The sequence below is a fragment of the Aspergillus candidus genome (genome assembly GCF_002847045.1).
Source record: "Aspergillus candidus strain CBS 102.13 unplaced genomic scaffold BDW47scaffold_21, whole genome shotgun sequence".
In the NCBI taxonomy this organism is placed as follows: Eukaryota; Fungi; Ascomycota; class Eurotiomycetes; order Eurotiales; family Aspergillaceae; genus Aspergillus; species Aspergillus candidus.
In genome coordinates, this window is record NW_020194026.1 from 26,793 (window position 1) to 41,606 (window position 14,814).

General features: G+C 49.2%; 6 protein-coding genes across 6 annotated transcripts; 2 read left to right on the forward strand and 4 right to left on the reverse strand.

The window, feature by feature from the left end:
• Positions 1-603: 603 nt before the first annotated feature.
• BDW47DRAFT_117433 (uncharacterized protein) lies at positions 604-1,647 on the reverse strand (the record flags this gene model as incomplete). Its single annotated transcript, XM_024815079.1, has 2 exons — positions 604-1,088; positions 1,143-1,647. The coding sequence occupies 2 exons, from the start codon at positions 1,645-1,647 to the stop codon at positions 604-606; spliced, it is 990 nt and encodes a 329-aa protein (XP_024672156.1).
• A 434-nt stretch (positions 1,648-2,081) lies between these two features.
• Positions 2,082-3,375, reverse strand: BDW47DRAFT_29176 (putative short-chain dehydrogenase/reductase). The gene is made up of 2 exons (XM_024818674.1): positions 2,358-3,375; positions 2,082-2,305 (listed from the first exon to the last, which is right to left on the reverse strand). The coding sequence occupies exons 1-2, from the start codon at positions 3,156-3,158 to the stop codon at positions 2,243-2,245; spliced, it is 864 nt and encodes a 287-aa protein (XP_024672157.1). The 5' UTR covers positions 3,159-3,375; the 3' UTR covers positions 2,082-2,242.
• A 1,175-nt stretch (positions 3,376-4,550) lies between these two features.
• Positions 4,551-4,829, reverse strand: BDW47DRAFT_105397 (uncharacterized protein; the record flags this gene model as incomplete). Its single annotated transcript, XM_024812556.1, has 1 exon — positions 4,551-4,829. A coding segment is annotated over exon 1 (247 nt), but the record flags the coding sequence as incomplete, so codon positions are not given.
• A 517-nt stretch (positions 4,830-5,346) lies between these two features.
• BDW47DRAFT_105398 (uncharacterized protein) lies at positions 5,347-6,335 on the forward strand. Its single transcript, XM_024812557.1, has one exon. The coding sequence runs from the start codon at positions 5,706-5,708 to the stop codon at positions 6,153-6,155; it is 450 nt and encodes a 149-aa protein (XP_024672159.1). The 5' UTR covers positions 5,347-5,705; the 3' UTR covers positions 6,156-6,335.
• A 1,529-nt stretch (positions 6,336-7,864) lies between these two features.
• Positions 7,865-9,021, reverse strand: BDW47DRAFT_29204 (fungal specific transcription factor domain-containing protein). The gene is made up of 2 exons (XM_024818675.1): positions 8,997-9,021; positions 7,865-8,930 (listed from the first exon to the last, which is right to left on the reverse strand). Exon 2 carries the CDS (start codon positions 8,914-8,916, stop codon positions 7,930-7,932), a length of 987 nt encoding a protein of 328 aa, XP_024672160.1. The 5' UTR covers positions 8,917-8,930; positions 8,997-9,021; the 3' UTR covers positions 7,865-7,929.
• A 3,303-nt stretch (positions 9,022-12,324) lies between these two features.
• On the forward strand, positions 12,325-14,737 carry BDW47DRAFT_131618 (uncharacterized protein; the record flags this gene model as incomplete). The annotated part of the gene is made up of 3 exons (XM_024817354.1): positions 12,325-14,310; positions 14,378-14,412; positions 14,725-14,737. The coding sequence occupies 3 exons, from the start codon at positions 12,325-12,327 to the stop codon at positions 14,735-14,737; spliced, it is 2,034 nt and encodes a 677-aa protein (XP_024672161.1).
• Positions 14,738-14,814: the final 77 nt, after the last annotated feature.

Consider the following 14,814-nt stretch of genomic DNA (forward strand, 5'->3'; position numbering starts at 1 on the left):
CTTCCTCATTTGCTCGCTCGCACCACTTCGGAGAAATGGCAGATTTGAACAAATGCCTTAAACGACGGGCTCTCGACGTCTGAGGTCCGTCCTTCCGAGACATGCCATATAAATCCTCGCCATCATCGCCTTTTTTGGTGCGATAATGATTCGGGCATGTCCCAGATGCACAATATATCAAGCACTTGATGTAGAAGCACAGGTGGTAGTCTTTGAAATTTTCGTATGGCAGCTTTGCGTGGAACGTAGCGAGACATTGACTATAGCCGGAAGTCATGCGGTATAGATTTGACTGCGTTGATCCACAAGGATGGCATCGCCTTGAGCCGTCACTGACTCTCTTTACTAGGGTCAGTCGCAGTCTAAGATAGGCAAACTTGCACCATAGATATCTGGACGCCATAACCCAAATAATACCAGTGAATAACTAGAAGTATTACCTGGGCAACAGTCTGAGAGTCTCCTCATAACACATTCACCCATGGGGGCATGAACGAAATACCCATTGACCAGCAAGTACCAATGATCCATAAAGGAAAAAGAAAGGAAACAAAGATAAATGTGTATTTCGATTCTTACACTGGACTACACACCAGTGACAAGCTAAAACCTCTTCGAAACATCCTCATAATACCCCTCGTACCTCCTCAACGCCTCAAATCTCGACAAATCAAGCACACCCCCAAGAACAGACTCATCAGCAGTATACAGACCCTCATTCAACTCAAGCACTCTCAACGAAACGCTCTGTCGCTCCGCTGCCCGCTGAAATTTCCTCACCGCATCGATGTCTTCGTCACCATCAGGTAAAACAATCGTCTGGCCCCGCAAGGACAACTCTACCAGAGCCGCAGGCAGCATAAGCAAACTTTCCAAAAACGGTATCTCGATCCTCGCATTGGTAAGCTTCAGCTCGCGCAGCCCCGACATTCCGATGTGGTCCATCGGCAGTGGCGGCCCGTCGCTGGAGATAGTGAGGCCTTGGCCTCTGGCGATCAGGACCCTGAGAGAAGGGATACAAAAGACGGATGCAAATGTAGCTAGATGCCAGTCCCTATATTTCCGCATTATGTCAAGGTCAAGATATACTATTAATCGGTGCCGTTAGCGCGTCAGTAGATATTGCCGCACGGGAGACCCACAGAACTGCAAGTTCGTCTCGACTCTCTGTCGTGTCGGCGTCAAACAGCTCATCTGCATAAATAAGTCCGCCATTTCAAGCGCCTTCTGCTCCTGATTGAAGTCCTCGCCATCAGACACACCGATGTCATCCCCGCCGCAGTTGTAGGTTCCTCTAAGCAACAGCCGTTCCAGCCGAGGCATCTGGGTCAGCAAGTCCAGGAACCGGAAGGGGCAGTTTGGACGTGTTAAAGGGCGCCCCATTATGACGCTCAGGTTCCAGGTCCAGCGATCCACGAATAGCCACCTGACGTGGTGGAGGTACCTGGGGTGGGTATGTAACTTGCCTAGCTCTCCAATCGTGAGGGTGTGGAAGAGCTGGGGGGTCGCGAGGTCGTTGAGCAGTTGACATGTTAGGCGGAGGTTTTGAAGGGTTGCTTTGTCGATGCTGGTGTCGAAACTGTTCACGACCAGGCGAACGATGTCGACGGGGATTCTATCTAGGGCTATATTGGACACTTGGGGCATCTTATAGTTGGCAGGGCTATTTGAAAAGTAGCGAGGTGGAATGTCTAGTCGATAACCAGATTACACACAGTGTATAGAGTCTCTGATCGGATTTACGAAATGTAATCAATGAAGAGGTGGACAGTGTCTAATCCAGCCTCGTGAGGTCCGCGGCTGGAATGCCCCCCACCAGTAGCAGGATTTGACGACACTAAATACTCAGCACTCAATTGGTGGAAGAAACATGTGGGTAAAACATGCATTAGTCGTTTGAGATGTTTCTTGGTTTCCAACCGTGGCTTATGGTATCAATTTTAAATTGCATATCTGATATGTTAAACCATATACATTGTATAACGCGAATGGCCTATGTCCGCGCGAGGCAGTGAAAGACCCGCCTTAGATGAAAGACGTCTTAATGGGTGGGTGAAATCCTGGCTACAGTCGATTGAGTCTGAAAATCATGATATTGACGCGTTGCGAGGGCTAAATGTGTAGGACAAGTATATTAGAACCTCCCATCCAACGAGCTAGGTATGTTCCAAGGAATGACCAGAACCAAATGCCCACACCATCCTAAACAGTGGCACAGTATCTACACAATGTCTATACCACACTATCTAACAGTAAATCCACCATCAACTCTAATATCCGCACCATTGATCATACCGCTGGAGTCCTATCAAACCAGTTAGCGTCGACCAAATTCTTTCAACACCTTATCCACTCACCTGACAAAGAAAGCTGACCGCATCAGCGACCTCCTCCGGCAGAGCAAACTTCCCAGTCGGTATAGTCTTCAAAAAGGCCTCTCGAACGGATTCCTCCCCCCAAGCCTTCTTCCCGAGATCCGTCCAGGCCACAGTCGGCGACACCGTGTTGGCCGTGATCCCACGCCCACCCCACTCAGACGCCATACTGCGCGTCAACCCCAGCAACCCCGCCTTAGACGCACAGTACGCACCATGCCGATGCAGCGCCGCATGCGCCGCCTGCGACGAGATGCTCACTATGCGCCCAGGAGGCGGGGGACTCGGCGCCGAGGACTCGGCAGCCGCCTGCGACACTGCGAAGTACATCCTCGCGAACGCCTGCGAGCACAGCATTGGACCCATGATGTTAGTTGTCAGATGCTTGAGCGTCTCCTCGGGTGGCGTAGCCTCCATATCGCTGAGCGATACATAGCCGGCCGTATTGATCAGGATGCTGGGGAAGGCGCGCTCCCCCGTCGACGAGGAAGGTGCCACCGCGTCCCGGTACAGGGCGTCGAAGGCCGACTCGACCGATTCCGGCGAGGTGATGTCGCATTCATAGGCACGGATATCGCCCCGTTCGGGGGCAGAGACGCCTGCGTAGCCGGCTTGTAGCAGCTCGTCGCGCCGGGCCGTCTCGAAGGGAGCGTAGAGGATGGCGATTCGGGCACCTTGCTCGCGCAGTTTCTTGCCTATGCTCGTTCCGAGCCCTCCTGTTTCAGATACGGAAATTCCGAGCGTCAGTCGATTTACATTTTGTCTTGTTGATTTTTTGTTCATTTTTTCTACCCCCCTCCCCAGCCCTGACCAATTACCCCGCACGCGGGAATCTGTCCCTACCTAGGCCTCCTGGGAGAATAGCAAGTCTGCGCGCAAACGCCATCGTCTCCGCAGTTGCTGAACAGGTTTAAGGGTGATCGGCTTCAAGTGGTCGCTTGAATGATCGTCGTCGGCGGTGATTGTGTGCTGGGAGGGGGATTTCGACGCTATGCGTAGCTATGAAGATATAGACGACACTACGGTGTAGATAGTCGGTCGGGCTGCAATCGGTGATGTCATTGTTGTATTTGTTTCCGGGCAGGAAAGCGCTAATTATGTCAGCCATTAGAGCCGAGGTCGGTTGTGTTTGTTTTGTTTGTTGCGGGGAATCTTGGGCATTATTTCCAAGGGTTCTACGGTGATGGGGAGAGTATAACTTTGTTGATCGGGATAATTAAGTAAACAGGGGAGGGGTGGATATGAGGGGAAGAGTAAAAAAAAAAAAAAAGAAGAAAAAAAGAAAGGAAGGGGGACAGAGAGGAGCGGCAATGGCCAATAAGCTCAAGTATAAAGGTGATCCCCACCTGGGTATATGGTTCTCTTTCCGAGCCCTCCGGAAAGCTGCATATCCTCGGTTTGCAAGATCAAAATTGGTGCTTCCAATGAGAATAAGAAAATTCTCGAGAAGCTTAGCCCTCAGGAGATATCCTATCAAAAGGCCGACATATCGACATGGTCGATACAAGAATTGGACGGAAAAGTGGGGATACTGAGGATGTATGCTGAGATGCATAGATGATGAATTTTCCCGACAAAAAGGATCCTTTGCGTGTTTGAGCACATTTCAGATGCTACAAGGACTAAGGCCTATAGTTTCTATTGAGGATGTGAATTGTAATATGAAGATAAAGAGAGCTTAGATACGACTGGGAGCCGGTTTGTACCGAGGGTATACAGAGACTTCGGGCGTCCTATAGCCACCCACTATCGACCAGAGAGTATCAGTCGAGATCAAGCAATAGGATCCAGCACATCCCGTACACGAGGAAAGCAACCTTTTGCACGAGGGAGTGGACTTTGCACAGGTAGCCAGGGCAGAAGCACAAGTTACATTGTGCAACTCATGGTTGGATAGTGCCATTTCAAGTGAAGCGTGCAATACATAGCACGTGGTAGATCTGTAGATCTATTCGGTTTGCATACGAGGAAGAAAATACTCTTGTGAATGGCCTCTACGACCTGATCTGTCAAGACTCCTGCCCAGTTGGTAGCAGGGCGGGCTGTCGGGCGATTCGGCATGCGAGCTATTGGCGAGATGCAAATTCTGAAGTGGTTCAGGTGGTGGAGTAAAGAACCGGCACATGGCAGGAAAGTCTTCGCCTTGCCTTGATTTTGCTTCGGGATAGTCGGCATAGTTACCCCATTGATTGATCTAAGTTATCCCCATGCAGGAAAATCGGCCTCCCTGCCAAGGTGAGCCAAGAAGTCGTGGTTGGGTTGGTAGCTCAACATTACACACGATCCGTGAAGGGATGAAAGCAGCGAGCGCCCAGCATACCATGGACGAATTGGTTGTATAAAGGGATGCATATCCTCCCTCTTCCGCTTTTCCCCAGCTTAGAGCCGAGAACAATGCTGAAACCCTGCGAGCCACAAAATTCCTGAACGAGACCTCGGACGGCATGCCCCAGCACAGCAACTCTTTCCGACGCTGTTTCTTGCTCGGGTCCGGGCAGTGGGAACATGGTCCGTGGTCCCACATGTTGATCTTTGTAATATGGTCGTATGTGTATTACGCGAGGCTACACCCACGGGTTGCCGGGAGGCTGATTGGGGGCGTAATGGATGGGTTTCCGTCGGAACGGCAGTGTACCAAGGATGTGTCGAAAATCTATGTCTATATAGTAAAAAGAGGAATTGATGGTGTGTTGTTTCGGATGCTTGAGTCTATTATTCGACTGGGTAAAAGATACTGTAAAGATACATCGTTCTCGGCGAACTTACCTCTCACAACCGCACCACTACCACCAAGGGGCCATATAGATAGAGCCCTTGGCATCATGATGTCAAGTATCCGAGGGACGAAGCCGGTTAGGCCGGAGATTGAAAGTGGATCTTCAACTCCATTCTCGAGGACAACGTTGGATACTGATTGGGAGACTCGACGTTCGCCAAGATTCTTTACCCGCCAAGGTCCGCCAATGCTGGCGGCGGTTCTCAGCGGCCGTGGGAAGAAGTTATCTGCGCGATTTACTTTACTAAACCATAATGGCATTGTTTTGACTTGAATTACCCGATTTTGAAGATTTCTGGACGGTCGATGGTCTCGGCTCGGGTGGTTACCCCCCTGGGTACCATCCCGGTTGTGCCGGGTGTCCTATAAAGCCCGGTCTGTCTCTACTCGTCACGCCCCGATTTGCGCTCTTGCCCTCATTTTTCGCCCTTGATACCCTTCTGCGAGACGCCAGCCTCTCCCCAACCCATCGTTCCTCGTTCCAGCTCTACAAAAATTATAAAAACCAACATTTCTTAATACTTTTAATACCGCCCAAAAAATCCACACACAAAATGCAGTCCTGGCTCCTCAAGTTCGGCGCCATCGCCGCCCTGGCGCAGACCATCTCCGGTGCCCACATCTACGTCAAGACCACCAACCCTCCCGCCAACAGGTACGTCTCGCACTGCACGGTGATCATCGACGACGACCTGTTTGGCTGCAGCGGCAGCTCCAAACCCTTTTCCGAGGGCTGCGGTGGCAACCGGGGCGTTTCGAGCCAGAAGATCTGCGGTGACGGCGAGGTCGAAGTCAACTGGCACTCGGGCGAACTCGTCTTCACTGCCCCCAGTGGACAGCACGCCAACTGCACGCTCAGCACGTCGCGGAGCGGTGGCGAGTGTGATACCGAAGACCCCGACAAGTACCCTCCCGTTCACTTCAAGAACGCTGCTAGCGGTCCCGTGAACGTCAACAACCTGCTGTACGGGATGGGGTCGGTGGCCGCGGGCCTGCTTCTCTAGATCGTTTTTTTCTTGGAGTGCTGGATTTTATGAGAACGAGGGGTTGCGCTGGATGGTTGATCTGGTAAGATATCTGGTGTTTTTTTGATTCTTTTCTTTCTTGTATATTTAAATTACTATACTTTTTTTTTATGTATATTAGCACCATGACATCTGACAGTACATTCTTTTGAATAGGGACCGGATCTCATTAGACCTGATTTGTACTGATACCTAATCTCATAATACATATATAGTCTATCTCTGTTCATACCCAATGATTATCTATTATACTCCATTTCCACTGGTCGCAGATCAAAATCTTCAACTAAACCTCAGATCTTATGCAAGACAAGCCAGAGACATGCTTCCGGACCCACGTGCAAACTTTTTGTCCTGAACCAAAGTCTTTTGACTTCAACCATCAACCTCCTATTGGGCCTCTTGCAGCAGACTCATTACTAACACAATTAACCTTCCCAGTCAGAAGCCCTTTCGCCCGATCCGCCCTTTGGTCCTAACACCTGACCGACCCTTACCAAATTTCCAGTCTCAAATTTCCATCGCCCCGGGATATCCACCCCATTGAATCCTAACCCGTTGACAAACATCGCCAATTATTTGTCCCGAAGGCATCATCATTTCGAACGTATCAGAACATGGTATAAGATGCTGACAGCCGAAAGGATTTGCGGGGCTCGTAGGATCAATGTGGGCCGATGCCGATGATAACTCCTCCCGCCGCTAACGGGCCGGTGGATCAAAAAGCTCGCGCACGGTTCGTGCAGCCCTATATACACTACGTACATTTCTCTGCACTTTGAGATGTAGAGTTTCAGCGATGGGTTCGTGTACCAATGAATATGCCAGTTCTTGGATTTCTGGAGTTTTCTCGAAATCTTTCAGGATGCTTTCGTTTCCATAAAACTTACTCTATCTTGTCGTGGTATGATGCTTCGCCTGTTGAATTTACTGGATCCCCTTACTTTCCCAGATGAAATGTGAGAGTACCTGGAAGCTTAAAGCTACTACACGCCTACTCTTCCTGTTCCGAGTCGGTTGTCAAGGCTGCAATATTGATGGCTATTGATATACCGTCGCTCAGATCGATTGTGACGCTCCGAAACCGTGCCTTTTATTAATCCAAAGCTGCTCCCAGTGAAACAAAACTGACGATCACATATACTCTAGCATTCGGCATGCGTGATTGTTTCCAGATCAGGGACATCAAACCATTTGTGATGGTGCTGGAGGTGGTTCATATTATCCGGGGATATCAGTCGGGTTAAGCCCTATACCAGACGTCGGTCGGCGTTTTGGCGTAGCGGCTAATATATCATGTTTCCAATTTTTTAATAACTCCTTTCTGATATTATGTTTCAAATATCTGCTTATTTCAACAACTACGGAAAAATCGAGTCTTGCGAGGCTGTCGAGAATATAGCTCCTACGTTCACTTGCGCAGGCCAGATCCAACACTCACGGAATCCGAAACCATGTACTATTTCACGGGTTGTGCTTGACGTTAAACGTTAATAGCCAATAATCTAGGCGTCAGATTTGTAGTCGGTTTTTAACAGAATTAGTGTATGTATAACATGTTTTTCGTATGCACTTATATTATCTATATAGACTGCTGCGGCCCGGGAGTGTATCAACAGCTAGATCAAATAAGAATAAATAAGAACAAATAAAGGAATAGACCTTAAGCAGAGAGGACTACACAATAAGGGACTCCCAGTAAATCTACTGGTCTAGAAACGACAGAAAAAACGGCCGGTGTCTCACATTTGGATTAGGAAGCCATGGAGAATCGCCCATCATCCATGCAACTGGAGTCCGAAGATATTCCGGGCACATAATTCCCTAGCGGCGATATGATTCCCGAGCCATTAATCTGCAATGTTGCACTGTTGCGTGTGGATGATCTGATCTGTCTTTGGCCAAGCGGGCTGGTATAACCAAATGAAGGGGCCCCAAAACTCTCCTTTATGGTCTGACACATGCGAGAGGCGACGGGAAAGTGCGCTCGGATCTGAGTGAGCGTGTCGATCAAGAGACGAATGCGTTTCTCGTCACGGTCAGCAGGAGCACCGAGGCCGTGAAGGGAACGAACGTGGCTGACGAGAGAGGTAGCTGCCATGTAGATACTGTACACCATGAGCGGGACCATCTTATCGGGGCCAAAGATTTGCTTGTAGGTGAGTATTAAACTGGTTATATGGACGGCGCTTTCGTAGATAACCTTCGGCGAAATCGACCGAGTATATCGATAGGTGTCGTTAGTCGGAGCAGCATTCTCGTGGTCTTGTTCGAGTGTCGATTGGAGCAGCGCGCGATGCAGTACAATTTTCACACAGTGAAATTGGATGTGATACGTATATCCCGCCATGTCAAGCTCTCCGACTGATGCGGAGAGATCAGGAGGGAGTGCATCATAATGGCTCTGGAGACGCTGTTCTATTTGTAGGATATGGACCCTAGAATGGCTATCTAGTGGGAGGGACGTCGTCATGATATCGCTTACTTCGGCGATATGCACACAGAGGTCAACCCAAACATGAAGCATTCTGTTTTGCGTAGATTTCGGGGCTGAATCTCGGACGGTACACAGCATAGAAAGTGATATCGCTCTCGGCTGCCTAAGGTGTAGACTCCAGAGAGTGTCGTATATGAATGTACTCAAGTAGATGGTGTATTGGTATGCAATATCCGGTGGCATAGGACAGTCTTGCATAGTTGCTGAGATAATCCTTTTGTCTTCTAGGTCAAAGCCAATCATACGACATGCGGTCCCTGTCAGAGAACAGAGGATCAGCCAGCTAGATTATGATGGAACAAGAGATAAGCAAGGAGATTTACCAACCCATATATGTCCACGCTTGGCGATCTCGACCTCTGGCTGTCTCAAAATCTACTAGGAGAACAAAACCCTGGGCAGTCGCAGGTGTTGGGTCTTCAAACTCAACATGGATAGACTTCATGGCACGGTCGACGTATAGTGGTCCCAGTTTGCGAATCGCGGAGGATGTACTAGCCCGAGAGGCACATGCCAATAAAGTGTTCTCGAGAAATGGCGAGTAGTACTGTGATCGAACTCCAAGTTGGCGATGCGAGAGAAAATACTCCTCGTGTACTAGCCTTGGTTGTAGCGATAGACATCGCCACGCTATCTCCAATAGCACTTTCTGGACTTGCGACGAGTCTGGACTAATTGTAGCTTCAATACTAATATCCTCATTGGCTCCTGACAATTGTAATTCTAATTCAGTGGATGGCCAGGAGGTTAAACCCTGCCCCGGGTTGTTGTCTGTGGCCTCATATTGAATACCATGACGATGTGCAAACCCTCCTGGGGTGTATGTTAATACGTTCGCATTATCCGCCACAGACGTTCTCGTATCCGGGATATTGCTCAAGCTCGAGTGGTTTCCATTAGGCTGAGGCAGCTTGGGAATGTCTGGCCTCTGTCGCCGACAATCGGCTATGGGTGAGGCATCCGCCCGTGGGATGGAAAATAGGGTATTTTGACCAGCATCTTGCGACGGTAATCTTTGTGACATATAAGTGCATTGTGATGACGGTTCTGAGTCCGCATTCATGGCTGCAGAAAATGATGGTCCCTTCTCATGACCATCTGAAGCAACCAACTGCTCTCTCCCGTCACCGTGCTGCGGTTGAGGATTCTCTGCAATGAACGCTTCTAGGGACTGAAGACGATTCTGCAAGAATGCAACATAACGGTGAGATCCGTATCTAATATAAGCAATCAGACAAATTGCTACATCTTGTTGGCAGGGTAGCTACAAACCTCCGGCGGTCGCTGTTATGGGAGACAACGCACTCAGCATTTGCCATGTGACATTTCGTACAAGCCTCACCATGCGCGATCTGCTGCACGTTGCACTAAACAGAAAAATTATACTCTTAATATCAGAGAATTTTCCAAGACCGAAGGCTTTGGGTCATGGTTAGTGACATACCTTGACTTTGCGCTTGCGACAATTATTGCATGCAGTGGAGGCGCGCGGGCGATGTCGCGAGCTTCCCACCGTGTTTATTCTGAGCATCGGAGCTCCGCCGTCAACGATATTGCAACCCGTCATGGTGAGTATGGAGAGGTTGTATGCATCACCTATAGATGGGACGCGTTGGAATGACCGCGTCTTGGAACACTGAGATCTTTTGCCTATTACATCCAAGGCATACAAACCTAGTTACGTGATGTCATCGCGTCCAGAGCCTGGGGACCCACAATGGATTTGAATTAGATGACAAGGGTTCTTGACCTCTTTTCGACTATTTGCTGTCCTGCATCTTGAACTCGTCCCGCAATGACAAGAACCGAGGTTCGAAACTGACCATCGCTTTTGAACGCAAAAGTACCCTATAGGGTAGACCGATGAGCAGCTCGGAACCGCACAACATGGTGTCTAGGTTGAAAATTGGTGAACTTAGCGGGAAGTTTGGATTGCCGGTGGGTATAGATAACATGTATGGCATGATCTGCGTGGTTGATTGTGAATCCCGACCAGGATCTACATAATTCGGCCTTTAATGTGGAAAAGAGGGACATGATCTGCACGTCGCTTTGACAGAACAAATTAGACTCACTGTGCCCGTACATTTATGCGACTAAAAATCAACTCTATCTAGGGTCCACCATCATGGGAGCTCTGCCAAGCATGACACCTGAGATGTCACAGAATGCAGGGGTTGAAGTCTAAATCATTGTATAACATAGCTTGACAAGTAATTGAATGTTTTTCATGCCCGACATTCTTATTGGCAATTTCTTTTCACGAAAAAAGGTCGGCCTCGGGCTTTTGATCGTCGATGAGCTTTGAAGTTACCCGTTTAGTAAACAGCCTATCCAGTCCCCGCGTTGAGTCCCCGATATCATGCCATGAACAATTGATCATCGAAAGTTCGTTGATCTGCAATTCGACGAAATCACGCAAGCATTGTGCTCGTTGATATGCTTGATTGATCAATTATTAGAGCGTGATATCCAAAAACGGACCCAGACCGTGACATACGGCAAGGGAAACCTGTAGACTTCGCGGCTGGATAAGTCGGAGTAAATTTTACAGGCGGCCAGTTATGTGCTCTGCAAAATCATGCATAGACGTTATATGTCAGAAACAAAGTCATGTAAGCTAGGTTCTGCGTCGGGCATTTATGTATCGATTCAGTAACGCCGCCGGACTATTTCCACCAACACCGAGGGTGGGACACACCTGTCGGGGTCGGGCTCCCACAGACATGCGGTTCGATCGGGCTCCACAGATCAGTGTGGATCCTAGGCCGAGATGTTCAGGACTATGAAGAACCGATACATTCTGATTGGCGGTATATAGACATGATAATCCAACGTATCTACTGTGTGACTTCATAGTATAAGCTCTGCACATGGTCTGCGTCGGGGTCCTGAGGAGTCCGAGAAGACCGGATCGCCTTCGAATTTCGAGCGATTGCGCTGTACTTGGTGCATGTGATGGTTGGGATGGAATCTTCAGTGCCACATAAGTCCATATATCAGTGTCAAAGTGGTCTTCTCGTGCGCATTGTGATGATGGTTAATGTTGCCATTGCAGGCAGAGACCGCTTGATAGCCTGGTCTCGCAGCTTACTCCATCAAGTTTGGCCTGTCTTCGAGAAAAGTCTATTTTGCTGGGACCACAAGTTGTTGAGTCATTGCACCGGCGCCACTTGAAGCTATTATTTCGGAAATTGACGATCTCGTTAGCAATGTCGGAAAATGCGTCCGATAGAATATCCCATCTAGATAGAGAATTAGCGAAAAGACGCTAAAAAATCTCTATTTACCAGAGGCTTCCATAGCGACCACACCGGATAAAGATCGACAACAGTGGCTGCTCCACCTGATCCGGACTCACTGTCAAAGGTAGTACGATTTGGACCAAACTTTTAGTGATATGGAGTCCTAATCACGTCAAACAATGGCTCTATTGTACAATTATCACTATTGTCTTAGCAAGTAGTAGCAATAGATCGTGGCGAGCAGGTCGCCTTAGAGTGGTACTAGAATCAGAAAGGCTGCACATGAGTTTGGGCGAAGATATATAAAATCAGCAACCAGGTTACTGGCTACCGTTCCTGCACGCACCTGCTGGACAGCTGACGGTTTGAGTTCTGTATTCCTACCGGCTGTTGTTAATTCCTCAATATGATTCCTCGAACATACCTACCTTTCTTGCTATTGACGGGATGGTCTGTTGCTGCTGGCCCAGCCGTCTCCACCGCCAGCCCGTCAACTGCAGAGCAGCAACAGACCACAGCTCATGATACACATGGCTCCAACTCCATGCACGATGCCCTAACAGGGCTCCCTGATATCGGACCGCCCTCTACATCGTCATCCACCGAATCGGACGAATCAGAGAAGACCGCGAAGTCGACAACGAGTGAGGCACAATCGACCGAATCTTCGCCATCTGCCACGCCGACTAGTGTCTCCCAAACTACAGACAGTCTAGATGGGTTAGTCGGCGGTGGTTCAAAAACCACTGATAGAGGGGAGGCGCCATCATCGCACACATCGACGTCAGATTCGGATTCCAAGCTTCTACCCGAGGGGAGTACTGGTGACCCTCTTAAAGATATTTCTAGTTTCCTGGACGGTGTAAAGGGTCTGCTGTCACCCAAGCTGTTGCCAGACCTTGAGGGGTTGGTACATGACGCGGCACACCTTTTGAAGGCCCCCACTGCCGACGATACCAAGACATTACTGGGGAGCGCATTCCAGCTCCTGAACCCACACTCCGTCGGCAAGATCACGTCGGCGGTCCACACGGCCCAAGACATCATCACCCCCGAAGCGATCAACGAGCTCAAAAAAGTCCACTTGGCGCAGGCATTTGATGACATTGGAGTTCTCTACACCAAGGGCAAGGCCTTGCTTGGTAGCGCTGAAGGATTTGTCTCCGAGCATGTCATCAAGGATGTCACAGATATTATCGATGCTGTGAAACAACTGCTGACTGGGGGTTCCACCGAGGACATTCAAGGTATTCTCGACAAGGTCGAGGGTCTGCTACCGAAGGAAGTTACCGATAGCCTCCGGACTGTTGTCTCGAATGCCGGTCCTCTCGTGAACAAAATTAAGCCCTTCATTACGAAGGCGGAAGACTACCTCTCGCATGTGGACTGGGACCGCCTGCACGATGTAGCAAAGAACGGGGAAACTTTGATCGCCGGCATTGCCACAGTTCTGACCCCAGAACACATTCACGCCATCGAAGATGCTATCGAGAAGGCTAAGCCCTACTTTGAAAAGGTCACGGACTACCTGTCGCATGCGGACTGGAGCCGGTTGGGTCCTCTGGCCAAGAGTGGGGAAGAGCTTATCAGCGCTCTCGCATCTGTGGTGACCCCAGAAAACATCAAAAAACTTGAAGGCGCAGCGGACAGTGTCAAGCCTTACTTTGACAAGGCTGTGGATTATCTGTCCCATGCCAACTGGGACCACCTGGGACATGTAGGAAGCAGCGTGATGGACTTAATTGAGGCTATTGCTTCTGTTGCGACACCCGAAAACATCAAGAAGGTCGGCGGTCAGGTTGACAAGCTCAAGCCCTATGCTGAGAAGATCTTCAACTACCTGTCGAATGCCAACTGGGATCGTCTGGGTGACCTTGGAAACAGCGTGGAGGATTTGATCGGCACCATAGCTTCGGTTGTGACGCCAGAGAACATCAAGAAGCTTGAGGGTACATTCAACGACGCGAAAGACTACTTCACCCCTGAACGCAAGGATAAGCTTCACAGTCTCGCGACCAGTGTGTGGTCCAATATCACGCCGGAGGGTATCAACCGGGCCGGCAACTTGCTGGGTAAAGCCAACGACGCCCTCACTCCGGATTTATTCAACCGAACCGAGAAAGTCTTCGACAAACTTGGCACCATGTACGATTCGCTCGCTCCAGGGATCACGCCTTCAACTTTCGACAGACTTGGAGGGCTGCTCGACACAGTGACAGGTCTCTTGACACCCCATTTTGCCAACGAGACGAGCAGCTTAATCGGCACTGCGTCCGGCGTGCTCACGCCACAGTTAGTCGATAAGGTCGACGGTCTGTGGCACCATGCAGAAAGGTCATTCACACCTGATGTACGAAATCAGACTGTCAACGTTCTTGGCTCTGCAGCACATGTATATTTCCCTCTTATCCGCTTTTCAAGACCGTGACCACGACCAGCTAACACGTCTTCTTGGCTAGATTTTGCCTAATATCGCAACATTCATCCAAAATCTGTAAGTACCAAGCAAAACACCACTTGACTCTTCACAATGAATGACTAACCTATCTCAAGTAGCTACTAAGACGAAACGCCATTAATGTGTGAAGCAATGCGCTATGAATGAGGAATGTTGTATGCTCCTGGCATATGTTTGAATGTTTTACGGCCAGTTCCCATATAGGGTCTGTCTTTGGAAATAATTATGGATAATCTATAATCTACTTAGAAATTCTCACTAAGCGTCTGATAGATAGTTTGTCGTTTATTGTCCTGCGTCTTGGGTCGAATCATCATCATAGAGAGCTTCACTGTATATCTTCAACAGCTGCGGTGCCTAACCCTCGACCATGGATTCATTGGAAGAGCACCAATGGGAATCACAGGATCCGCAATATCATGACGAAAAATACCGATG